The sequence below is a fragment of the Hippocampus zosterae genome, chromosome 1, assembly GCF_025434085.1.
Source record: "Hippocampus zosterae strain Florida chromosome 1, ASM2543408v3, whole genome shotgun sequence".
Lineage (NCBI taxonomy): Eukaryota > Metazoa > Chordata > Actinopteri > Syngnathiformes > Syngnathidae > Hippocampus > Hippocampus zosterae.
In genome coordinates this window covers 2,651,077-2,677,858 of record NC_067451.1, presented here as the reverse complement: position 1 = coordinate 2,677,858, position 26,782 = coordinate 2,651,077, and the positions used below count along the sequence as shown (strand labels likewise).

At 46.6% G+C, this 26,782-nt stretch overlaps 1 protein-coding gene across 3 annotated transcripts; it reads right to left on the bottom strand.

The window, feature by feature from the left end:
- Positions 1–8,945: 8,945 nt before the first annotated feature.
- Positions 8,946–26,769, bottom strand: LOC127601678 (RAS guanyl-releasing protein 2-like). Of its 3 annotated transcripts, none has more exons than XM_052067227.1 (18): positions 26,649–26,769; positions 26,415–26,470; positions 19,209–19,329; positions 19,015–19,117; positions 18,853–18,909; positions 18,653–18,784; positions 18,290–18,440; positions 18,019–18,192; positions 16,338–16,454; positions 15,866–16,147; positions 15,708–15,781; positions 15,524–15,647; positions 15,332–15,447; positions 15,100–15,241; positions 12,654–12,690; positions 11,902–12,060; positions 10,667–10,728; positions 8,946–9,687 (listed from the first exon to the last, which is right to left on the bottom strand). In XM_052067227.1, the coding sequence occupies exons 3-17, from the start codon at positions 19,276–19,278 to the stop codon at positions 10,670–10,672; spliced, it is 1,797 nt and encodes a 598-aa protein (XP_051923187.1). In that variant the 5' UTR covers positions 19,279–19,329; positions 26,415–26,470; positions 26,649–26,769; the 3' UTR covers positions 8,946–9,687; positions 10,667–10,669. The 3 variants fall into 3 exon arrangements, with proteins under 3 accessions (XP_051923187.1, XP_051923179.1, XP_051923170.1); XM_052067219.1 differs by having other exon boundaries at positions 26,415–26,500; positions 26,649–26,765; XM_052067210.1 differs by having other exon boundaries at positions 26,415–26,695.
- Positions 26,770–26,782: the final 13 nt, after the last annotated feature.

Genomic DNA, 26,782 nt, shown 5'->3' with positions numbered 1-26,782 from the left:
CAGAGGTGGAAGGTGCGCATGCTCAGGGCTGATGGCAGCTGACAGAAGTGTGGAGGTCAGCGTCAGACAGAAAGAACTCCTCTCCCCTGCTTATCTCGCTTTTCCTCGATGATAGCAAATCATAGTCCTGACTCAACTCAAGCGTAAGGAAGGAGACGCCTGAAAGCTGTCTTCATTTGGTACACAAACTCTCTCTTTCTCTCTCTCTCTCTCGCTCTCTCTTCTGACTTGAGGGGGGCGGAGCAGGGGGGTTGCGCTGCCCTTTCGAAAGGCAAACTTGTAATCTGATAATTAACAATCTGCTAAATTTCTCATAAGGAAAACAATGATGAGAAATGTCTGCCTCATGCCTGTGAGTCGGATGACCTTTTGCTGAGGCTGAGATGGCAGGCGAGGCGACTCACTTAGAAGCATTTAATTAGCTCCGCTCACGGCTGTGGTGTGCCGTCAACGAGCGGCGGTGGGAGATGCGGGAGGAGATAGCGGCGAAGAAGAAGAGGAGGAGGAGAGCCATTGCTGAAAAGTCTACGTTCGGTCCCTCAGACTCTCCTGCCAGAGTGGGATTATTGGAAAGTGGCATGCAGGCACTCTTTATCGTCATGGTAACAAACTGTACTTATTATTAGCTTAGCATAGATAGATCGCTAGATAGCTAGCCAGATAGCTAGCTAGTTATCTAGCCGAATAGATAGATAGATAGATAGATAGATAGATAGATAGATAGATAGATAGATAGATAGATAGATAGATAGATAGATAGATAGATAGATAGATAGATAGATAGATAGATAGATAGATAGATAGATAGATAGATAGATAGATAGATAGATAGATAGATAGATAGATAGATAGATAGATAGATAGATAGATAGATAGATCTGTTATCATCATAGTAACAAACTGTACTTATTATTAGCTTAGCATAGATAGATCGCTAGATAGCTAGCCAGATAGCTAGCTAGTTAGCTAGCTGAATAGATAGATAGATAGATAGATAGATAGATAGATAGATAGATAGATAGATAGATAGATAGATAGATAGATAGATAGATAGATAGATAGATAGATAGATAGATAGATAGATAGATAGATAGATAGATAGATAGATAGATCTGTTATCATCATAGTAACAAACTGTACTTATTATTAGCTTAGCATAGATAGATCGCTAGATAGCTAGCCAGATAGCTAGCTAGTTAGCTAGCTGAATAGATAGATAGATAGATAGATAGATAGATAGATACAGTAGATAGATAGATAGATAGATAGATAGATAGATAGATAGATAGATAGATAGATAGATAGATAGATAGATAGATAGATAGATAGATAGATAGATAGATAGATAGATAGATAGATAGATAGATAGATAGATAGATAGATAGATAGATAGATAGATAGATAGATAGATAGATAGATAGATAGATAGATAGATAGATAGATAGATCTGTTATCATCATAGTAACAAACTGTACTTATTATTAGCTTAGCATAGATAGATCGCTAGATAGCTAGCCAGATAGCTAGCTAGTTAGCTAGCTGAATAGATAGATAGATAGATAGATAGATAGATAGATAGATAGATAGATAGATAGATAGATAGATAGATAGATAGATAGATAGATAGATAGATAGATAGATAGATAGATAGATAGATAGATAGATAGATAGATAGATAGATAGATAGATAGATAGATAGATAGATAGATAGATAGATAGATCTGTTATCATCATAGTAACAAACTGTACTTATTATTAGCTTAGCATAGATAGATCGCTAGATAGCTAGCCAGATAGCTAGCTAGTTAGCTAGCTGAATAGATAGATAGATAGATAGATAGATAGATAGATAGATAGATAGATAGATAGATAGATAGATAGATAGATAGATAGATAGATAGATAGATAGATAGATAGATAGATAGATAGATAGATAGATAGATAGATAGATAGATAGATAGATACTGTAGATAGATAGATAGATAGATAGATAGATAGATAGATAGATAGATAGATAGATAGATAGATAGATAGATAGATAGATAGATAGATAGATAGATAGATAGATAGATAGATAGATAGATAGATAGAGAGAGAGATCATCTCATTCACTGACTCCCACGTCACTCACCTTGTAAAGCTTCAAGCGGGAAAAAAATAATACTTGCGCCTGGCATGCATATTTTTTGGTACAATGCGAATTGATTTTATTGTGTGATTACTCAAATAATCTATGCTCGCAAATTTGATCACGCCAGACCTCGTGTGAAGTGTTCGTAAGAATTATGGGAAATGTTATGTGGAGTGCGGGGAGGATTGTAAAGCATTAAAATACGTAGAAATAATTAGGTAAATATATATTCGCTACTTTGTGAATTTCATGAATGATTCCCTACGAAATTAATGGCTGACCGCTTAAATTAGATCTAGATTCTTTATTTGTACGGAAGCTATACCAGGCTCATTTCACTTGTCTAAACAATCCATAAAAGGCCACAAGAGTTGACCGAACAATCAGTCTTGTCGATGAAGCATCATGAAATTGGCACATTTCTCCATCGTGACGGACAAGCGTGGAATGTTACGGTCGGCACCGGGAGGGTTAATGGCGGCATTTGTATGCAAATATGTGTTTAAGTGCGTCTGCCCTTGTGGGAAGGTTTAATGAAGGAAGCGAGCTCAGGCAGTAGGTGACATTCAGTGACTGCGTAACCTCGGCGGATAGCTTCCCTGACGCCATTTGCGAATGTTAATTGCTTTTCAGCCCTCCTTGCTCTCCACCCTTCCCCAAGTCGCACCAAATGTGGCAATCTTGTCGCCGCAAAGATGCACCCCAAAATGTTGCGTGACTGTCGATTTGAATGGATTTTTTTTTAAAGGGCGCAGGTATTCAAATTAGTCAAGCGTCTGTTGGTAAAAACGTCTCGTTTTCCCATTTGCACATTTCCCTTTTTTTGAGCCTCGAAGAGAGAAGAAACTGCCCGATTAGCATATGCGATTGAACAGAGAACTAATCCGTCCAAATATAATTTAGGACGAGGGGGATCCGGCATGAAAGGCGACAACCTTGAGTGCGCGAATTTGGATGAGGTGAGATGAATGAAGAAAAATGTCTGCGATAGACATCTCTTCCATTTCAAGCAGCCGCTTTGAATTGAGCTAATCCGACAAAGTGCGCAAATGAAAACCTTGTCGCTTATGAAAAATCTGAAATAATATTTAAAAAAACACACACACACACACACAGATATAGGCCTTTTGATTTGGCTGTGGAAGGAAATTTGCCTAAATCAAAGAGATTAGCACCAAGAGATATGGATTATGTTTGACTTTCATGCTCAGTCAGTCTCTTTCCCTCCACATCAGGATGTTCAGAACGCGCAGTTTCACACTGGAGATGCAGATAAGAGGCACATGGCGCGCGGTCAAATCTACCTGCGATCTGAATTCGGCTCGCGAGCGTTTTGTATTTCTCAGGCCTATTAGACGGATTCACATTTGCAAATGACACACTTTGGATGGCGTCAACCTCATCGCCCGTTTACGGCCGATTACAGCTCCAAAGCGGCGCGGCGTTTGGCGTCTTTGCTCGGGAATTCGGCGACGGCATCTCGCCGTTCGCGAGTGGCCGGAGGTGGCAATAAACCATTTATGATTGTTGTGAGTGCGCGTTAGCGGGAGAGAGGCCATTTAGTGCGGGAATGATGTTTAATGGCCTCTGCTAAGTGGACAACATTGCTTCGTCGGCTTCATCGCTATCAGCTGTTACAGCTAACACCCTCTGTGCTTTTATTAGGCTTCGCAGGCACTCTCTTGGCCATCGCCGAGCAAAAGCCATATAAATGCTAACAAAAGGCCATTGATTTTGTTTTTCTTTGCGTGCGCGTGCGCGCGTGATACATCAATCTCATTAACTTGTCGCGTCCAGGGCAAATGCCGCCATCCAAATGGCCTCCTGTGCAAAATAACGCCACGTCGTGAACGCCGCTGTCCATGATATGCAATCATTTGAGCCGATTACGACACTAAAGCAAGACCCTCGTAAACAAAGCGAGGGGAAATGGGAGGAACACGCTCTGCGGCGTTAAAAACAAACGATGCCGCCGGTTGAGATCAGGAAACCTCTTAAAAGAAGTTGATTTCAAGAATGCTACTATGTCCTTAGCCTAATAGCATAATTGCCAAAGTATTTTTTTCACCCAGAAAATAGGGATGGGGGGCGGGGGGACAATTAATTTAGCCTTTTGCGGATTACCATGACCTCGCTGACAGATAATTCAGAGAGACATAAACACACATGCACACACACATACACATGCACATAAATTTTAGACAGCACATAAGCATATGCAGTGTTGATATTTAACTTGGGCAATTGTGCTATGAGCTTCACAATACCCTACTTCTAAAATCTGTGTTTCTGCTTCTTTCTGGGAAGTCAACAAGTGTGTGCAACACACGCACACACACACAAATGGAATGAAATTCAATGTATTGGCACTTCACTTATCAGTGACAACCCATCCAAGGGACGTAAAAAAAAAAAACGGACAGAGGGTGAGAGAACATAGAAGCCTGACGAAGGAACAAACAGTGCCTTGTTTATCACCAGACAAAAAGAAGGAAAGGAAGGGAGGGGGGGGCAGCAAGTCCCAAAGCATGCTTCTGTAAATGAGGGGCACAGTATGGGTTTGGGAGAGCTGTAGTGTTGGGTTTTTGAAACATACAATTTATGAATGCTTTTAACACTTTCAACAAATACAGACACGTCTCTGTCCCACGACGTGCCTTCTCTTCTGCCATTTGATTCGAGAGGCGTTCAAAGACCGCCTCCGAAAACGTAAATTAACGATACCTTTAATGACACTAAGAAAATCGATAACACTGCACCAAAACAGAAAATCCAGCGGCGAAATCACAAAATAAATCCTAAAGGGGGGTGTTTGTGAACACACAACAAAGGAATAAATAACAGATTCTGAAATAGTCCGTTCTCCAACACCTATGAACAAAAACGATTCAACTACTTGCACGTCTGAGAGGGGAGGCGCTCTCGGGCACGGGTAGAAGTAGCAGCCCAGAAAGACTGTTTAGTGACTGAAGCCTTTCACGGCACGCCTTGAGTGTCACCGGGGGAGGCTGAGGGCTTGCCGGGAGGCGCCATCAAGAAAAATGTGAAATGGATTTCTGCTGATATCAAGGTGGGTAAATCATATCAATTTGGGCGGGGAATTTGCAAAGCATTGCGGAGATAGAAGCTGTCGTCATGGAGTTTGCTTGTTAGCATTTTGTCTGGAGATCTTTGTACACATGGTTTGGATACTCTGGCAACCAAACCAGGCCGGCTGTTAATCAATCTGTCAATTCACATCTCTTTTTGATTTCATCTTTTTTTTTTAAATGAAAACCAGACTGAGCGATTGGCCCGCATATCTGCTAATTCCATCCAACTATCTGTCCTCATGTGGCAATGCTATCACTGTTGGCGCCACTGCTAATCACTTAGCCAGGACTTGATCAATCTTCCCCTGTTTTTATTTTATTTTTTTGTTTGTGTCACAACATCTAATTGGTCACATTGCTTTGCGATAGTTCAGAGAAAGTTCTCAAAGAAGGACCAAATCGCATCGAGTCAGTGCGCAAGCTACATCGCTTCGGAGCACAAAACGTGTGGCAATGCTATCACTGTTGCTCCACTGCTAATCACTTAGCCAGGACTTGATCAATCTTCCCCTGTTTTTATTTTATTTTTTTATTTTTTTTGTGTCACAACATCTAATTGGTCACATTGCTTTGCGATAGTTCAGAGAAAGTTCTCAAAGAAGGACCAAATCGCATCGAGTCAGTTCGCAAGCTACATCGCTTCGGAGCACAAAACGTATGGCAATGCTATCACTGTTGCGCCACTGCTAATCACTTAGCCAGGACTTGATCAATCTTCCCCTGTTTTTATTTTATTTTTTTTGTTTGTGTCACAACATCTAATTGGTCACATTGCTTTGCGATAGTTCAGAGAAAGTTCTCAAAGAAGGACCAAATCGCATCGAGTCAGTTCGCAAGCTACATCGCTTCGGAGCACAAAGCGTATCTCACAGTGGCGTTTGTTTTTGGGCAGAAAGACAAATCTGGGAAAAGGGATTTGCTGGTTTCCATCTTCTTGTTTCGCTCTTCCAAAGTCAGAAGGTATTATTTGCAATATTATCTTTCAGCTTGTTTATTTTAGTGGAGTGACTTGAAGATGGCCGGACTTTTCAGTGCAGTGACCCGAGGTTTTCCCTCATCGTGTTTCGCTCTGTGATAAGGTCAGTGAAGCTATGAAAGCAAAACAAACCAAACCGGAATCTTGACCCCCGAACACTAAAAGCATGTCGTGTATTCAAGTTACAGTTAAGTTGCAAGTTTAGTTAAAAACAAAACAACAACAAAAAAAGTCTCTGCTAAAAGATATCCGGCCATTGAAAATGCTACGCGAAACCGTGTTGCTAGGCTACTCTGGAGCAATAATTAGTGTTTTGATGAGGGTTTAATCAAGCCTACTTTCCCCACGAAGTGCCAAGTGTTGACACGTGGATAAAATTCTGTGCTGTCGTCTACACTTTGCAGGGTGTCGTGGCTGAATTAAGGCGTTAATTAGAATAATGGCGCCTGCGTTTCAAGTCCACTTTACCGCATCGGACTGTGCCGCACTACTGAACGGTATCGCAAGTGCCTCAACACCTTTTGTATCCTATCAGCCAACACGGATTTTCACCTGCCACAGTTTTGTCATGAGGAATGTGACGGGAAAAGACAAGGGAGGTATTATTTATTAATAGTCAGATTCCCCAAAGCTCTGTAAAACATCTTGTTGAGCTCCCTGAGGTGGGCGCCGCGCTTCAAAGCAATTAAAAGCAAGGCTGCGAGCGGAGGGAGGCGGCGAGTGAAAGAGACACAAGACCTGGGGTCCAGTCTCACTTTATTACAGGTTCAAAAAAACCTGAGGATAATCGAATGCCTGTCTGGAGGCTTTAAAAAAAAAAAAAAAAAAAGTAAATGTCCGTACTTGCGAGTTGCAGAGAAGTCAGGCGGATTCTTTCTCTGGCCTGAACTTGGTCAGGTTTGTAACACTTTCACAACTACAAAGAGGACCCAAAATCACGTCTTTATTTCATCGTATGCTTCAAGTCCTAAAGCACTTGGCTGAATGTAAACAGATAATAAAAGTGTTTGGTCCCCAGGATCACTGTGATGCATTTTATTTCGGAGTCAGACAGTCCTCCCGCTAGTTTCTCCAGTTGGTCCAAACCGCTGCTTCTCGCTCCCTAAACTGGAGCTCGTAGGAGGGAGCACATAACTCCGATTCCGGCCTCCCCGCACATCTTCGAGTTCATTTTAAGATTCTTTTATTTGTATCTAAATCTTTGAACGGTCTCAGTCCGCCTACAAGTCACGTCGAGTTTTCAACTTTTGGAGCCACTGTTCCAGAATGCGTCCCATCATTTTTTACCCTCTGCTCAGTTCCGGTCAACTTCTCCATAAGGCGCCATGAAGCAAGGTTGCGCTTGAGTAAAGCAGCAATTGCTGTTGTGTATGGAGGCATCTCAGGAGGTTTTTACATGCCTTTCAGACGCTTTCTCATAAAAAAACCTGATGGAGGTTGGTGAGTAATCCTGGATTGTGGCCTTGTAAAAACCCCAATGTCCTTCTCTGACCACAACGATATGAGCGTCTATCAATGGAGTGTATCTTAGCCCCTCGTAGGGTCCATCCTTCCATTTTTCCTCTTCTCTTCCTGCCATTCCTCATGTTTGACGAGTAGGGCCTTTTGGATAACACCCGAGTTTGCCCAGCGCCTTGAAATTGAGCCATGACGAGGCGTCTTTTAGTTCCGCTGCTTTTGTACGTGAATACAGACGATGTTGTCAAAACGGCCCAAATCCTGAACGTTCATGCCGGGCCTGTTGTTGTAAGTCGCTTTTTTCTAAAGATGCAAGGCGCGCGTGCGCCAAATGCTGATGCTCACAGGTCTCGTTTTGAATGCCTTTATCGAATTTGTAATTGAAGGTCACATTGGGATGAATGCCAGTGCGGAATTTTATAAACTGTCATTTTAGAGAGCAAGTACGTATGCGATCCGTGCCGCCTGTATGTGTGCATTTGTTTGATTGCATTGGAAGCTGTTAGTTTCATCTGCATTGGGAGGTGACTGTACATTCGACTGGTCCCCTCGCATGAACTGGCACAGCTCAACATTGCCACCAAGTGGTCAGGCGTAGTAATGAACTCTTTTGGACCGGCTCCCCCGTCAAACAGTTGTCGATTCGTTTGGGTGCTGATAATGTGCTGATCAATAAGAACCAACGCACCATTCACCTCTTTCCGTGTTTTATTGACAATATCTGCAGCGCGAATGGTCTTCACGATAAAGCAGCGTGGCAAATGTGCTTGTAATAGTTCACCTCCATCTGTTCAGCGGGCAAACGACATCTTTGCCGAAGTGCATTTACGCCATAATCTTTCCTCACAATCAAAGACTCAGCGAAAGGCAGATGACAATGTGGGGCTTTTATTTGCATTCTGCTGTCATCAGGGCGCAATTAGCCCTCACGCTATTCAATTTCCTTGATTTTAGATTTTTTTTTTCTTGCAGGATCAATATCACTCTGCAGGCTATGAATGGCAGTGGTGGGAGGAGGGCCTTGAAGCAGGTTCAAGAGGGGGGGGGCTATCAATCAACCAGCTAAAAGGAGATGCTGGTTGCTGATGTTGTTTTAAGAGCACTTACAAGTGCAAAGGATATCAATCAAACAGAGTATCGGGTCAGCGAGGCAGCTTTACAACATTCCTTCGCTTGTTGGTCTTCACGGTATCGTCCCCTATGGAGGTGAAGACATCGTGTGTGTGTGTGTGTGTGTGTGTGTATAAAAATTGAGTGCTTGGAGAAAAACAACAACCTGTGCTTCAGCTCATTTTGACATCAGCATTCCTTTTTACTCGCGTGCACGAACAGGCAGTGGACAAGCACTGTTGCACAGACAAGGAGAGGAACAAAAAAAAATTGGGACTTCTTATTAGATTGAAGCAGTTGCAGTGGAAGATACATGAACAGAAATACTCATTACAAACATTCTTCATCAAGGCAGCAGCAGCAGCAGCAGCTTTCGAAGCTATTCACGCAGGAAACGGCATACCAGATGTTCGCAATATGGCACTCGCTGCCTGCAAGCGCCTCTTCTCTGCGGGAAAACAAAATACGTGTGCTTGTGTGTGTGTGCGTGTGTGTGTGTGTGTGTGTGTGTGGGTGGGTGTTTGTGCATGCAGTTCCGGCAGAAAATGATCATTCGACGTGCAACAAGAAAAACACAGCAACATACAAGTTGCGTCAAAAGTGGTTCTCCGGGAATGTTTTCATTTTGTTTGTATCTGCAAAGAAGTGAATCACTGCGCCGCTAATAGCTTAGGGAAGCCACATGACACAAATATAAGATTGTTTATGGACCACACTCCGGCCCGAGCCCCAACGCAGACATGTTACACTCACATTCCACAAACAGTAAACCGAGCAGCATTGTTGTTTGGTTGCCAGTGGAGTTGCCATTGCAAGTGTTGCAGGAGCAGTATGCCGCCACTGGGTGGCAGCAGTCAATATTTCCCTGTGACTTCTCTTTGAGCTGGAAGGCAACTGAAAGCTTCCGAAATTCAAGATGTCTGCAATGGGGTGAGAAAGGTAATCCTATTTAAGAGTGTTGTCAAATGTGAAAGGTAGTACAGTGATGCTAATTTTTGAGTCGAACGAGAAGAGAGAAGGCACGGAGTCGGACCTGTGTTTGTCGAGACTGTTGAAAGGATAAATAAAGTGTAGGTTTAAAAAAAAAACAACAACAACACCACATCTCTCCTTTTTCGGAGCTGAAACGTGTATCTATATCTATTTGAGCTATATTAGCTTATAAATAAAATGTATTATTATTATTCATTCATTCATTCATTCATCTTCCGAGCCGCTTGATCCTCACTAGGGTCGCGGGGGGTGCTGGAGCCTATCCCAGCTGTCTTCGGGCAGTAGGCGGGGGACACCCTGAATCAGTTGCCAGCCAATTGCAGGGCACACAGAAACGAACAACCAGTCGCACTCACACTCACAACTAGGGACAATTTAGAGTGTTCAATCAGCCTGCCACGCATGTTTTTGGAATGTGGGAGGAAACCGGAGCACCCGGAGAAAACCCACGCAGGCCCGGGGAGAACATGCAAACTCCACACAAGGAGGCCGGAGGTGGAATCGAACCCGGTACCTCTGCACTGTGAAGCCCACGTGCTAACCACTGGACTACCGGGCGGCCGTATTATTATTATTATTATTATTATTATTATTATCAAAATCCTTTTCCATTTTCAATTTTTTATAAAGCTTCAGGGAGCCACTAGATGTCGCTAAAGAGCCGCGTGTTGCCGACGCCCGGTGTAGAAGAACAGATGTGCTCCAGCGGTTTTCCAACGTACAACACTGCAGTATTTGTGTGAAGTGTGCCTTTGAAAAGGGGCCAGTCCTAAGCGAGGGACGCCCTGACCCTGACTCCTTAAATGACATTTGGTGAGTTCTTCTCCATGCTCCTTGCCCGTGATTTCATTCTGCATTTGACATTTTCTCAAGTTCGATCAAACAAGAGTGACGTCGTCTTCTCACCTGTTATAGGTGAACATCAAATATGCCTTCTTCCACTCCCTCTAAATTCTCCTCTGCAATTACTGGATAAAACAAAGAAGACACAGCAGAGACATAAGGTTGGTTGGGGTGTCACATTTGGGAAAAAAAAAAAAAGCAATGAATTGTGGGGCTTTTGTGTGTTTATCTTGTCACTTTGTCGCGGTGGGCCGGCAGCGGCGCTTAACCCGCCGACATAAAAGCCGCCAGCTGGCGTCGGATGAAAAAAATAATAATAATAATAATGTTGCGTCTGTGTGTTGGTGGCATCACCGCAGCGGGCCAATGACATTTCCATTGCAAATGAATCTCCGTCGTTTTTAGGACTATATCTTCCAAATGCACCATATGCTAAGAGGGAGACTCAAGCGCCGCGGGTGGCTGTTGGCGATATGACATGAAAGGTCCGCGACGCAGTAGACGAATTCCACTTAAGCCGGGCGAGATCTCTCCCGTAAGGGTGACGGTTCCGCTCGTGGCTTCATTTGAATAAGCTCAAGGCGCCCTGCGGCCTTTCGCTGACGTCGCGTCTCGTCGCCGTTTGGGACTGAGGTTGCGACGGAGGACCGGTTGTCGAGTCGCGTGACTCCAGTCCCCCAAATCGTTGCCTCTTTCTTACCCGAAATGGTCTGGACTCGGCTTTGTGGTCAACTGAAACAGGGTGGGACGTTGTATCGGTCTGTCGTGGTGAAGAAGGAGCTGAGCCAAAAGGCGAAGCTCTCAATTTACCGGTCGATCTATGTCCCAACCCTCATCTATGGTCACGAGCTATGGGTCGTGACCGAAAGAACGAGATCCCGGATACAAGCGGCCGAAATGAGTTTTCTCCGCAGGGTGTCCGGGCTCTCCCTTAGAGATAAGGTGAGAAGCTCGGTCATCCGGGAGGGGCTCCGAGTCGAGCCGCTTCTCCTTCACATCGAGAGGAGCCAGATGAGGTGGCTTGGGCATCTGATTCGGATGCCTCCTGAGCGCCTCCCCGGTGAGGTGTTCCGGTCATGCCCCACCGGGAGGAGACCCCGAGGAAGACCCAGGACACGCTGGAGAGACTATGTCACCCAGCTTGCCTGGGAACGACTCGGGATCCCCCGGGGAGAGCTGGACGAAGTAGCTAGGGAGAGGGACGTCTGGGCTTCCCTGCTAAAGCTGTTGCCCCCGTGACCCGGCCCCGGATAAGCAGTAGATGATAGATGGATGGATGAAACAGGGTGAGAGCTCACCGGCGTTCTGGAGGTTAGATGGAAGGTTGGCAGGTGGCGGGAAGCTGTAGGATCTGGCCTGGCGAGCAGGCGGCGTCTCGTGGCTGATGCTCTTGGCTCTCTTCCGGCACTCGACGGCCAGGCGGCCGCGGCAGGCCTTGTGGCAGTTAACCCCGCAGGCTGAGTCCGCGGAGGGAAGGCGCGGCGGCAGGGAGGGTTGTTGGAAGACGGGGGTGCCGGGCGGGCGGTGGGAAGGAGAGGCAGGGAGAGGCGGCCCCCGGCGGCGGGTGGAAACGACGCCGGAACGGTTAGGGGCGGGGTGGAGAGAGAGAAGGTCAGGCAGTGGGACAGGAAGTTTCTGCGACACGCCATGCAGACGCAAGAGCACTTTACGCAAAATGCACGGCGAGGGCCAAATTAGGGCCAGGCAACAACTCTACAAATTGGGGGGGGGGGTGTCTGAACGACGGGGGTGGACATTTTTGAACATGTCCTTCTTTTTTTTTGTTTTTGTAAAGAATCATTTGGACTTTGCGTTGACAGCTGAAGGTAAACAAGAGAAGCCTTCGCGTCATTGCAGTTATCTCCCTGCAGATGGCGCAGCAGAGCTCTGATTGCAGGCAAACGACGAAAATTGTGACGAATGGCTGTCTGGCTTTTCTGATTAACGCCGTCTCGCCTCATTGAGACGCCGGGCAGTGCACGTGGTCGTGCTTGTGGATATTTGTAAGGCTGAGTTGGCTCTTGGCTTCCGAGTTGAACCAGTGACTTACCTTTACACTTGTAGCCCTGCTTGTAGAAGCCCCATATCTTCAAAAAAAAAAAGAAGAAAATAAAGACAAAGATTCAGAGTTGACAATCTCTCCCGAAGGTGAGTCATATGTGATTACGTGTGGACTTTGAAATCTTGTAATGATTTGAAGCGAGGCTTTTGAAATGGTGAAAAAAAAAAAAAAATCAAGCCCTTCTCCCCGCTCTCAAACGAGGCCCCGATCAACGCTCAACTGTCAATCAAATATCGCCACTGCGACTTGAAGAAAACGGACGCTACTTTGTCGAGCAACTTTTTCGCCACAAAATGTTTGCATCTGCTTGAAGTCGCTGGCGACGTTTGTATATATGGAATATTTGCTTTCCTTTTTCTGTGAGAAGCGCTCACTCAGGGAGGACGACGGGGCGCTCCAAAATGCCAGCGGACTATCTGAAGTGAAGATGCATGCTCGGGAGAGGGGGGGGGCCATAGGTAATGTCATGTATTTTTGGGAGGGGAGAGAGGATTGAGATTTTAGCCACAACCCCCCCCCCCCCCCCCCGAAAAAAAGTCAAGGCTCCAATGTCGAATTTAGGCCCAGAGGATTTTGGGGAACAGAGAGCCCATGGCCAGCAGCATGAGAAAAAAAGCTAGGTGGGAGAGTTTTGGAGGACGGAGGCGGACGACATCAAGAGGGAAGCCGGAGGGGAGGTGTCGGGGCACACGGCGGGGGTGAGGGGGCACATGAAAGCGAGATCACACGCGACCACTGCAACATCTGAGGAGGCAGAAAATACCCTGACCTCTTCAACACACTTTGACAACAAACGCACACACACGTCAACACACACAGCGGGCAACAAAGTGAGGGGGGGGGGGGCGGAGTCTGCCCACGCTCGCTGACCCTTTCGTCTGTCTGCAAAACCCGTCGGAGAATAACGTTTTTATTTTTGGGGATGGATATCTCGCGGTGACAATTCCTCACAGCACTTGCAGAATAATAAATAAGTAAGTCGTTGCGGCGCAGATGCCTTTTATCTTTTCCTCCCAGGGACAACAGTGACGCTGCGACGCATCAACGCTAAAAAAAGTGGCCGCACGTGACGTGATGTCATAATTATCGGCGTTTGGCCCAATCGAACGCACGGAAGGCGGATGTGCCGCTGACTCGTGTCCTTATCTCGGCCCGCTTTTGTTTTGAGAGCCACGGTCGCCTTTGGGGCTTCTGCATTCCGAATCCAAAATATGCCCTTTAAAACTCATTCACTCCCAAAGACGTTTTTAACCCTTAGGTCCTTCGAAACAAAAAAACCCTAAGTTACGCATTTTATAATTTGTGTAATGATGTATTTTGTGTTATACAAACATTCTTTTTTTTTCAAACACTCAAAATGTTCAGAGGCATCTGTGCTATCCATACATATATAGTTTTTATTAGTTCTTTGGGATTTTTTATTCTTTATTTTTTGCAAAAGGGAAAAAAAATTGTGTCTGGAGGTCCCAACCAAGCCCTACAAACAATCCCGACCGGACGTGTTCATGTGAAATGCATTGGTTTGAAGCCTCCTGCAAAAAGGCAAACTCATTTGCGATCCTCTGGCGCCACCTAAAAGTTGCACAATTGGAATGACCTCAACCCAACAATGTGGCATGCATACGTCTGTCCAAGCGAAAACAAAGCGATTGACCTAAAAATCGTGTGAAATGCATGTTTACACATTAGGTTTACGATGCATTCAAAAATATGAATTATAATGGGTCTCTATGGTGCAAAATATGTAAATTGTGAAGATTACGGAATCAAAACCTTTTTTTATTATTGCTGCAATGCCTGAGAATTATCAGCCGGTGACGTCATGAAATTTCGGCCATTTTAGAACCCCCCCCCCCATACGTTTCAGCTCTCTCGTGTTTTTCCGAATGCCTTTGCCTTTGATTCAAAGACATAATTTTGCATTTATCGCAAAGGGTGGACTACGAGTGTTAAACGTCTTTTCAGACTTGGTCCAGAATTGGCTGGTACTGAATGAGTTAAGAAGACAATTAGCCCACTCACATCCATGGCAAATGTCAATGGCCGCACACACACACACACACACACACACACACACACACGCACACACACAATTTAGAGGGTTTCAAAGTGAGGACCGGCCAAAATGTCCTCACTTCGTCAAAATGTCCTCACTCTGTTGGTTAAAAACTCATGCCGGTCCTCCCAATGTCAGAAGTACAAGAACACACACACACACACACACACACACACAATTATCTTTCTTTCCCAGGTTATGGCTGCGGATGCGAATAATTGGCCCCGAGCTTGATCTAGCAGCCAATGAGTCTTCGCAGCTCTGTTGCTGCAGTATGAGCCAAAATGGAGAACAAGGAACTCAAAAGCAGAACAGAAGCTGCGAAAGATGAAAAGCGCTCCATAGTGAGTCGTTTTGGGATCAAGAAGAAAAGCTTACAAAGCCGGCGCAGTGCTCGCAGAAGGTGGGCTTGACGTAGGTGGCCTCGGCAAAGGTGTGGATGAAGCCCATCTTGCAGTTGAGGAGCGAGCTGGCCCTCGTGAAGTACTCGATCATCTCCTCTCGGCTGATTTTGCCGTCCCTGTGGACAGACGGAGGTGCACGGACGCCGCTCGGATTAGCGCACCTCGGGTTCCGTCTACGAAACTGAGAACCGACGAATGGCCCTCACTGATTCTTGTCCAGTTCTCCGAACTTGCTGAGGTAGGGAAAGTTGTTCCTGATGGCCTCAAACTCATCCCTGGATATGTGGCCGTCGCCGTCCGTGTCAAAGTTCTTGAAGACGGACTGTGTTGGCGGGCGAGGATTTTAGGCGTTGATGAACCCGGGCGAGGAAGAGAAGTTATCTGTGATTTGGGAATACCTCCACCATCTTCTCGATGTGCTTCTTGATGAGTGTCGGGTCAGCGTTGGGCTTCACCGAAACCGCCCACTCGTCGATCACGGCGGATTTGGCGTCGGGAGCCGGAGCGGGGTTGGAGCTCTGCCGCAAAACCTCGGTATTACTTTTGCACGCAGAGCGTCATTTCACAGCGCCGTTGCTTACCGCTGACTTGCGAGGTTCCCTCTGCAAAGACATCTGGTAGATCTCTTCTTCTGTGTGGTACTGGTCCAGAGATACCTGCGCGCATCTCTGCTGATTAGAACCCGATCGAGGCGGGTGGCGGCGTTTTACGACCCGCCGTCCCGCACCTCCGGCACCCACCGTCAACAGGTTCAGCAGATCCGTGTTGGCGTCCACGTTGGGCGGCGTGTTCTGTATCGTCGCCAGTTCCTGCAGGATGACGTAGAGCTGTTGGGTTTTGACCAGGTTGACCCGCGTCTTCCCCTTGTCGGTCCAATCCGGCAGCGCCACGTGCACGGCGATCAGATCCTTCAGGTGCACACCCAGGATGGGAAATCGGAAGCCGGAGCTTTCAGAGAAGCGCTTGCGGTACTGGCTGTAGTTGCCGCATGACGTCACCAGCTCGACGAGGCCGTTGAAAACCTGCAAAGCGGCCATCGCCATGATCTCATTGGATGCCCAAGGAGCATTTTTCAGGTTTTTCACGTGGTCGGGTAAAGAAGGGTCTGAAAATGGCTGGTACCCACAGACATCTGAGAAAACGTTACCCAATCCAGTGAACGGCGATCAAACAAGCAGCAAAGCAAATCTCCGGCGCTTGGGTGAGGCGCACCTTGTTGGTTTCGGCGCTGATGTGCGCCTGCGTGTCCTTGAGGCGTGAGATGGAGCTGTTGCTGAGGCCGCCCACCACCGCCATCAGAGTGTTGAAGTTCTGCAGCTGCAGGAGTTTCTGTTGAGAAGCGCCAAGTCAACAACGGTTGGGGGCTACCTTCTTCAAGAAGGGATATTAAAGGAATACAGTAATCCCTCGTTTATCGCGGTTTGTGGTGACCAAAACCACACGCGATAAACGAAAATCCGCGATGTGGCGACCAATTAGCATATACTGCACGTTTTTTTTAAACTTGCTCCACGTGGGCCTTTGAGCAGAGCGCACTAACACACACACACACACACACACACACACACACACACACACACACACACACACACAGGCCAGCGATCCCACAGCTTGCAGCAGTGTTTATGATTTGTCAATTAAGGATGATTAGACAATTAAGGATAGAAGAGACCTGCTTTTGTTCTTATAAGCCTCCTCTCTCTCTCTCTCTCTCTCTCTCTCTCTCTCTCTTTCTCTCTCAGACACACACACACACACACACACACACACACTCGCACACATACTAGCAGCATAGTAAAAAACACTTAAACACTGACTAAAGATCAAAGAGTAACCCACCGTGATAAGACCAAAAGGAGATGCACAGCCAATCAATCCAATCTGCTTCTCGGTGACCGTTTGCAAACTTTTTGCGCCCCCCCCCAAAAAAAATATTTATATATATATATATATATATATATATATATATATATATATATATATATATATATATATATATATATATATATAATTTTTTTTAATGAATATGTTTGAAAAAATATAAACGAACCACGATAGGATCACTAGAATTAGGGGCAGAAAGGGTGACATCCAAAAAATAAAAATAAAAAAAATAAAAAACGTTGAAACGAGTTGTGAATGTTCCTCTGCAGGGACGCCCGATGCCCTTCAGCTTGCGTGACGTCACCCCGCAGAAATCGATCCGGTCGCAGCTGTGTCGGAGGGCCGCCTGAGGGGGATCGACACATTCGGGTCGCCCGTTTGCAATCAACTGTGAAACTGCGCTTGTTGAGAAACAACTCAAACGTGGCCATCTCATGGACCGCTGATCCATTTGTGGGAGACCGTTTTCGCCTTGCAGCGATGGCAAACTGCACTCCCGATTGGAGTCTGCGTTCTTTCCGCACCAAATTAAATGAGTTGCCGCGTGCCCTTCATATGCAACCCGGCATGGGGTGGGGGGGGGGGGGGGGACTCTGAGAAATTGTTCAGGCTGTCATCATTGCCCTTCGTGCTGCCTCCGGTTCAAAATGAAACTTCATTTTAGTCCCAGCATGAGCGCCGCCATACGCGGTAGGCCTTTTCAACTGGGAGGCTGTTAACAGACTGTGGGATCCCTCAGGGTCTTCCGCATTGCGGTTCCGTAACATCATTAACGTCAGGAGGGAGCAGACGTCCGAATCGAATGACGAGACCAAAAGAAAACGATAGCATCAGCTGGAGCAAGATCAGTTACAGCGAAGCGAAGGGGATGGCGCTGAAAGGGATGAAAGGGTTTCATCTTCCAGGGAGGGCCATATAAGGCCGTGGCGAGGAAAGGTTGCCGACGGCACGTAATGCACGAAAAGAAAAGGTCAATGAAAAGAACTCATGGACGGAGCCAAAGACGGACCTGCGCGACTCGGATAAAGTGCGCGATGACCAAGGCTCTCTGAGGCGGTGTGGGCTTGCTGAGCACCATGAGCTGGATCCACTGGGAGACGCTGTTGAAGAGCGTGATGAAGCGCTCCAGCACGGGGTTGTCCACCGTGCAGCCGTGCATCACAAAGCTGTGGTAATCCTGAAACTAAAAAAAACAAAACAAAAAAAACAATGGCCGCCATCGGAATCGGTCCCCGCGCCGAATGGCGGAATCCTACCTCGAGCGGGTGGGGCCTACTCACCAGAATCTTGCAGAAGGATTTGTACTCCAAGTAGGTCAGGTGCTCGGCCAGTTCACAGGAGTCAAGGTGGTCGAAGAGCAAGGACATTTTTCTCTTTTTGGAGACGGACGGGACACGCTGAGTCACCTGACGCTTCCATTCGTAGGACGGCCTGAGGGCGACGGCGAGGATTTCGTGCAAGGACGATACAGAGCGAGTAAAACGAGATACAGAGCGCCCGGAGGAGATACAGAGCGCAAATGCCGCTTGCCGTTTTCTACATCTGCTCCAAACCAAAGGGCCACGAAAGGGCCGCTGAGGTCAATTTTGCGAGCTTGACGAGCCAAGAAAGCCTTTGGGGGGTTGGGGGGGGGGGGCGCTTACACGCTCTCGATGTCAATGAGCTGGCTCTGGCGCTCGTTGCCCTCCGTGCTGAGGAGGTCCTTAAAGCCCTTCATCTGCTCGGCCAGCTCCGGGTTCAAGTTGAACTCGGCAGGAAACTCTGAGATCCAATACCTGGCGAGCGTAAAACAGCGTTGTTTTTTTTTTGCAAAGACTGCCAGTCGTGTGAATGAAAGACTTACTGGACAAGGTGGCATATTCTGCTCCGACGCTCCGCCGTGCAGCCCTCCTCTTGAGATCTGGCAAAAGTGTCAAGGGGAAACCTTCTACTATGAAAGCTTTTGAGCTTTCTCCATTTTTTATTTTGATTTTTTGATACCCACTTCAATCAAAACGGAGGATACTTGTGCACCAACTTGGCAGCCATGTCAGTCGACGGGATGTACCAAGGGTGCATCATAAGGAACATGCGCACCAGGGAAGGGTCCACCAACGCCCCATTCTCATCTAAAAAAATTTTTTTTAAAAGGACCCCAATGGAATATTTTGCATGTTGACAGCAAAGATTGTCGATAAAGAAATGTCTCAAACGACAAACCAAAGGCTTGGATGCACGCCTCCACCAAGTCGTCCACTGTGGTGGACTGCTCACACGTGGCGGGCTCCATAACTGTCCTCCGTCTCGGTTCCTTCCCAGATAGCTAACGTGCCGTCTTACGCTGTACACAAAAAGAGTTTCGAGAACTTCGGTGGTGTGCAGGGTTATAATCGTTTGGGACTTTTCATGATTTTTTTTTTTTTCCATTGGTTTTGATTAGTTTTTAGAGCAGTTGAGTTTTTCGTTTTTTCAAAAAACGTTTGCTTTCGTTTGAGTATTAGTTTTAGTTTTTTTTTTCTTAAACATACGCAGTATTTGTAGAGTGTGAGATAAAAAAATGTATTATTGTGTAGATAAAGTAAACCACATATCTCAAGATAATAATAATAATAATAATACATTTTATTTATAAGCGCATTTCAAGCTTATGACGTAAGCTTTTGTACGGACGTAGAGCAAAATGCAATGTGTGTCGAAGGAGGTGTTCGGGTTTTTTGTTTGTTTTAATAACACAAGTTTGAGTTCGTTTTGGGTTTTTTTTTAGCCTTTTTGTTTTTATTTTACTTTGCTTTTTTTTTTTGCATGTAGTTCTTTTGTTAATTTCCATTAATTATAATCAACTCATTCAATCTGAGCTATTTTCACTGGAGCAACCCCCTCAATCCCAGCCTTTTCCTGGATTTGGACTGATCTTGCCAGGCCCACAGAATATTTGGTTCGAATGCTATGTAAAAATGGCGCCTACCAAAATAAAGTTTGGACTCTCTTCTTTGACTGGAAAAAAAAATGATTTTCTATAGTTTTCCATTCTTCAGCAATCGGCATTTTACAAAATGGCTAAGTCATGAAAATGGCGATTCCTGGGCAAAAAAAAAACGGAGAAAAAGAGCTTTTTGTAAAAGCATGCATTTCAAGCACGTGAGGCACCACTGCCACCTACTGGTCGTTTTTTTTACATGATTTACAATGCAAACGGCTTATTCTCATTCACAGATTGCATCAGACCCTGATGAACTGACTTCGACGTACAAGTACGTCCTTGGTAGGCGGGGCCTAATTTTAAAAAGACGTACAAGTACGTCTTGTGGAATGAAAGCGTTAACCTTGGTCGTGCGGCCAAGTCATCATACGTCATATGAGCAAACGCGCGCAATACTATGTTGCAACATGTACAGGTATCTTCAAGGGGAGGGAACCATGGCAACCACAGTGTCAATCCTGACATTCTTTGTCTTTGTGAGGTGTGGGTGCAACGACACCCCCTGGCCTCTACACGTGGGTGCGCGCGTGGAGCGATGAAAGAGTCCGCTGTGCCGTCTCTGCTGCTAAGCGGTGGGCGGACACACTCAATTACAGGCTTCACTGGCTCCCGGCCTCGCCTCTGCGGGCAAATCATTGTAAGGAAGAGCCTTTTGTCCTATGAGAGATAATAAACTCATTTACGCCATTGAGCCATTTAATGGAGGAGAAGCGGCTCGACATCGAGAGGAGCCAGATGAGGTGGCTTGGGCATCTGATTCGGATGCCTCCTGAGCGCCGCCCCGGTGAGGTGTTCTGGTCATGTCCCGAGGAAGACCCAGGACACGCTGGAGAGACTATGTCACCCAGCTTGCCTGGGAACGACTCGGGATCCCCCGGGGAGAGCTGGAAGAAGTAGCTAGGGAGAGGGAAGTCTGGGCTTCCCTGCTAAAGCTGTTGCCCCCGCGGCCCGGCCCCGGATAAGCGGTAGATGATGGATGGATGGATGGAACCATTTAATGGACCCCGACGTACCTGATTATATTTTGTGAAAGTCACTTACATATACGGCGATACCTCTACTTCCGAACGGCTCCCCATACGAAATGGTCAAGTTAGGAAATGCCTCAACAGGAAAATATTGCGCCTTGTTACGAAAGAAATGTCAAGATACGAAAGGTAAAAATACCGTATGGCCGCTACTCGCGGCTCCGAGTTTCCTGAACGCAACATACTTCTAGCTGCTCCGCCATTGGCTATTCCCGAGCATCTTCCTGGCATCCCATTGGCTAAGAGGGACCTCTAACCGTGTGTGTGTATGTGTGTAGATCAATCGATGTGTGTCTATGAAGGCATCCTCGTCATTCGCCCCCCCCCCCATCGTTTTTCTTCTTTGTTTTATACATTCTGCACAACTCCCATTTGTTGTGCAATGGTCTAATTGGAACAAGTACATGTTTTTGTTATATATCCATCCATCCATCCATTTTCCGAACCGCTTAATCCTCACTAGCGTCGCGGGGGGGTGCTGGAGCCTATCCCAGCCGTCTTCGGGCAGTAGGCGGGGGACACCCTGAATCATTTGCCAGCCAATCGCAGGGCACACAGAGACGAACAACCATCCACGCTCACATTCACACCTAGGGACAATTTAGAGCGTCCAATCAGCCTACCACGCATGTTTTTAGAATGTGGGAGGAAACCGGAGCACCCGGAGAAAACCCACGCAAGCCCGGGGAGAACATGCAAACTCCACACAGGGAGGCCGGAGCTGGACTCGAACCCGGTACCTCTGCACTGTGAAGCTGACGTGCTAACCACTGGACTACCGGGCCGCCCTAATCAAATTTAATAAAACTGTAAATTTCCCCAGTGTGGGACAAATAAAGGATATCTTAATATTAGTTCTTTGCAGAGGATCAAGAATATGACTGAATGTTTGTGTTATAGCGGTGGAACCTGAATGCTTTTGCGCGTTGAATTTTAGGGGGGCTTGGAACGGATTAGGGCATTTACATGGAAAACGCGTCCCTACTTAAAAACATTTTCAAGTTGAGAAATGTCATCCGGAACCAATTAATTTCGTAAAAAGAGGTTCCACTGTAGTGACTTTGCAGGTCAGGAAAACCAATCGCTGACATTTATTATAATGGAAAACAGAGTGTCCCGATATATCATGGCGGTGTTGCGTGTTAATGGAGTGTCAGTGTCTCGGGTCAGCGGATGGGAGCTGAAAATTGACATCATCATTTCCACAGAACAAAGCGTCCTAAAAACGAGTGCACTCCACAATCTCCTTTTTTGCTCTTTGTCTCCACGCAGCGTTTTCGTGCATTTCCCCTCAGTCGCTGCCTCCCTCGCTTGTGCCAGGTTGCGCACACCGGGGGGAGCTTTTGTGTCATGCGTGGTTGCCTGGCGATGGGCAAGTCGAGCCCTTCGATCCGAGAGCGGCGGGTCGGGCAGTAAGGGCAGCTCGACGGGTCCCCCGTTCTGGCTGTGCGCCATCTGCTACGTGCCTGCAAAATGTCACGTCACCCCCTCGGTTTGCTGGCTTTTCTTCCCCCCGAAATACTTTTGGACCAGTTTGTAATTCTCTTTTCTAAAGAGAGCAACAAATGACTTCCTAGCTTGCGTTAATTAATGACCCATAATGGGCTCATTTCCTCGAGATTATGCTCATGTGTGCAGCTATTGATTTGCCTCAAACCCCCCTCTGGGCCCGCCCCCCCCTCCAATTCAGGTGTTGATCTGGTCGCCGGTGTTGGGATGACGAAGATATTCGGGATGGCGTCAAAAAGGCAGGCCTGGCCTGTTGAGTGACGCGGACGTCAGCAAATGAGGACGTATCAAGGGCTGGCTATTTCCGGGCTTTAGCTTTCGCCGCTTAGCGTGCGTAGCGGCGGCGTCAGTTGAGGCTGTAAACGGGTCAGCGAGTCCACGTGTGTGCCGACTGTCATTTTTTATGGCGGTCTACAATTCATCGGAACGAGCGGTGGGCGGGCTATATTCCATGAACATCTGATGTTTACTTAACCGGAGACTTTAACTCAACTCAGCCCAACTGTATTTATGGAGCACTTTAAAACGACCGCGGCGGTTTCCAAAAAAGAGTTTTAAGACGAGCTTTAAAGATTGGCGGGGAGAGCGGGGTGGGGGGGGGGTTGCCGAACATTCAGCGGGAGGTCGTTTCAAAGGGAGGGACCGGCAACGGAAAAGGCTTGATCCCCTCTGAGCCTACGCTTAGTTCTTGGTACTTCTAACAACGTCTGCTCCGCAGAGCTGAGGCGCCGGAGCTCAGAGAGGTAAGGCGGAGCGAGGCCACCTGAAGATTTCAAAACAAATAAAAGGATCTTCAAAAGAACTCGAAAAGGTACTCCCTCTTACGAGTACCAATCAAGGGACGAGCAGCAGCATTCGGGACCAACTGGAGACGCTTCGTGGAGGACTGGCAGACTCCAAAGTAAAGGGCATTGCAGTAAATCGAGCCGGAGATGTGACAAAGGCACGAATGACTGTTTCAAAGTGCTCTTGAGCAAGGAGAGGCTTTCCTTCGAGCGTACAACGCAAAATGTAGCGCAACGCCTCCGAATCCAAAATGTGAAAGCTTGCCACAATGCGCCGCTAACCTACATCAATCAGAGTTAAAATGATACATTCTAAACATTAAATATAATGATAAATCATAACTAAGTTGATAAATAGAGAAAGGTATTGAAATAACCATTATGAATACAAGAGAAAATTGACACAAGAGTGCCAGGGTGAGGATGTATATAATCCCGATACAAACCAAAAGTTGTGAAAATATCACGCTTAAGGGTAAAGTATGAGCCTTAATGGAGACTTCTTCTTACTTTTTCTTTTCTGATTGATATAAAAATGATTTAGTAGACATAAACACAGAACGGGGTAGGACTAGATACGTTTTTTTACTTCATCCTACTCCCTTGAACATAATAACTGTGTTGAATGAAGACTGATTTCTTTCTTTTTACTTTTTTATCTACCTTATTTTCTGTCAAATTATTACTGTATATGTTTTATGTTCAATAAAAAAAACAAACAAACAAACAATGGGTCACTGTGTCAGGTTCTGCGACGCTTTTCTTTTCCGCTTCCTGCTCAAATGTCTGTCGTTTGGCCAGATGTGACCGCTTGCTCCACAACAAACACAGGAAAGGTGCGTCCGTGCGTCCGTCCGTGTGTGTGTGTGTGTGTGTGTGTGTGTTGACACACTCAGAATGGATGCAATGTAAAGACTTGCGTTCTCACTTCCTCTTTTTGATCACACAACTTCCTTTGTGAAAGCCAGACTGCACAGGGAGTAGAAGGACAAAGATGAAATGTGCGATTGCACCCAAGTTTATTTATTTTTTTGGACTCTGTTGAAGATTTCAGTCATCTTCTGCTTGCCTGGCAATGCTCAATCCATCCAAGTCACTTCCTGTTTCTGCTGGAAATCCACAAATTCCACATACAGATATTCGTCGTTGCCATTTTTGTGTTTTTTTTGGGACAGCCATTAAGAGTTATGGATCCCAAGTGAATTGCAAAGCGGGCCGGTGGCGGCTTTGCTTATCTTAGTTCCTCTGTTTCCTTGCCATTTTTTTTTTTTTTTGCTTGGATAAGCTCTTCACGCGCGGAGATAAATCTCCGAACGAGCCGGGAAGTGGTCTTTTGAATGCGCCCTGCGCATCTAACTGCTCCATTTTTTACGTTTATCTGCATGTAACAGGCCAAGAAAGTGTTGAGCCGCACTTCATTTCCTCCTCGCGGTGAAAAACAAAACTTTAGCATTTTGGGGTGCAGGCTAAAGCTGTCATCTATGTTGGAACAACTTTGAAAGTTTTGAACGTTTATGGCTAGCGTAGCACGGCAAAGCCAATTTCCAGCAAAACTTGGAATATTTGGTATGTTGCCTCGAGTCCACCCGCTCGAGTTTTTTTTTCTTTTTTTTTAACAGTGCTGCAGTTTTTTGGGTGGGGTTTGAATTCTGAGTTTCACTTCACCCGACCCACCTGCATACCGCCTGAAAACTCATTTCAGCTCCGTGTGAGTTCCTGTTTATGTTCTCGCACCTTATTAACTGAGCCCACCACAAACCTCAGAACTGCCAGCCGTCGTACGTTCACATCAGTCGTACTTTCACATCAGTTGCACTTTTGTGACTTCACTGAACTCGTTGCTGCGTGATTCTATCCGTCCAGCAATTAGCCACATCCTTTTTAAACCACGGCTTGATTTTATAGCTCCCCGAGTTCCACCTCACCCGCTTTCCTCGTTTCCCTCGTCTTGTTAACGGTGAGGAGGCGGAGTGCCTTGATAAAGCGATTCCAAAGCCTGTTGACGAAAGGCGGACTGAAAGGCGAAAAGGTCCCATAAGGTCAAGGAATGAGCCGATTGCGTCTTATGTCTGCCTTCCATCCTTTCTTCCTCCTCCTCTAATATTTTCTGGCATCAGGCAATTCCGCGCTTCGACAGTGGAGCCAATTAGGGGCCCGGGCGCCCGGATAAGTGCAACGCGGACGCAGTTGGAGGCGGAGGAGGCGAGCCGCAAGACGATGTTCGTGTCAAGGGTGGCCTGAAGTACCTGCACTGCAGCATTTGACGGGAGGAAGACGAACAGAAGATTGGAGACGCCGCCGCTTCAGCTATATTGTGATCTTGCAGATGGAAATGCTTCGTGAAATCAATTTAGGATTGATTCATTCATTTTTGTCAGTACACAAACGGTATGATGGTAATCCGTCCACATGAACCATCATCCAAAATAGGAGCATCTGGTTTACAAAATGCCAGAAAATGGTCCCCCCCCCCCTTTCTCTCTGTAGTCATGCCTCCTGACATCTGCTAAGACTTTAAGGCTGCAGATTAGTGCCTAAATCCGACTGCTCTGACTCCCAAAAACAAACACGCATACATTTGTGAGTTGCAACTGAAGTCATCATCAGGCCTGGCACCCAAATATGTTTTCAGATCCCCACTGGGCCAAGACAACTGCAGCGGGGGGGGGGGGGGGGGGGGGGTGCAGGCAAGGGGTGCCTAAGAAGTTACAAGGGAGTTCCCCGATACGTCCAAATCACTTTTAACAAATTATGTCTATTTTCGGGGCGGGCATTCCTCCATTTTCTCGTGTATGCATGGCATGGCAATGTGGTTTTGCTTGTTTGTTTGTTTGTTTGTTTTTTAGCACCAACTGTGCTTGTGCGAAAGCAGTGGCAACCGACACACCAATCGGCTGTTGAGATAAAAGTAACGAGACTGGTTGCTGAATGAACCGTTCGGCTTCTTCATTCGGCACCATATCAGGTGCCGATTGATACCCCCCCCCCCCCCCTCCAATTTCTTCCCACTCTAACCGACGGGGCAGCTTCAGTTGAGTAAATCGCCGCACAAACACGTCACGTCGCGGTTACAGCCCAAAAGTGCTATCGAGGAATAAGAAAAGCGACTGTGCACATTTCTTACCTTTACAGGAGAACGGTTCCCGTGCCCTTCCCATGCAACTGGAACACTGGTGCCCACTGTGAAGTGAGGAGGGACATTAGCTCCCCCTATCAAAAAAAAAAACGATGCTCCAAACGGCGCTCGAAATGAGAACTTATCAAAAGTCCCAGCAACGTGTGTTTTGCAATTGCCAAAGCTGATACGTTTCCATTTGACTGCCCGTTATCCCTTGGTGATAAAACAGCGACTTCTCACGAGGATGCGTGTCGGTCGTTGCAGTCATCTGGTCAACATGCCAGGTGCTCTCTTCCAGCTGTGTGAGACACGCACTGCAGCTCCGCGGTCCCGCCTCTTGGTGGCGTCACGGAGACACCCCCGCATTGAGCGGC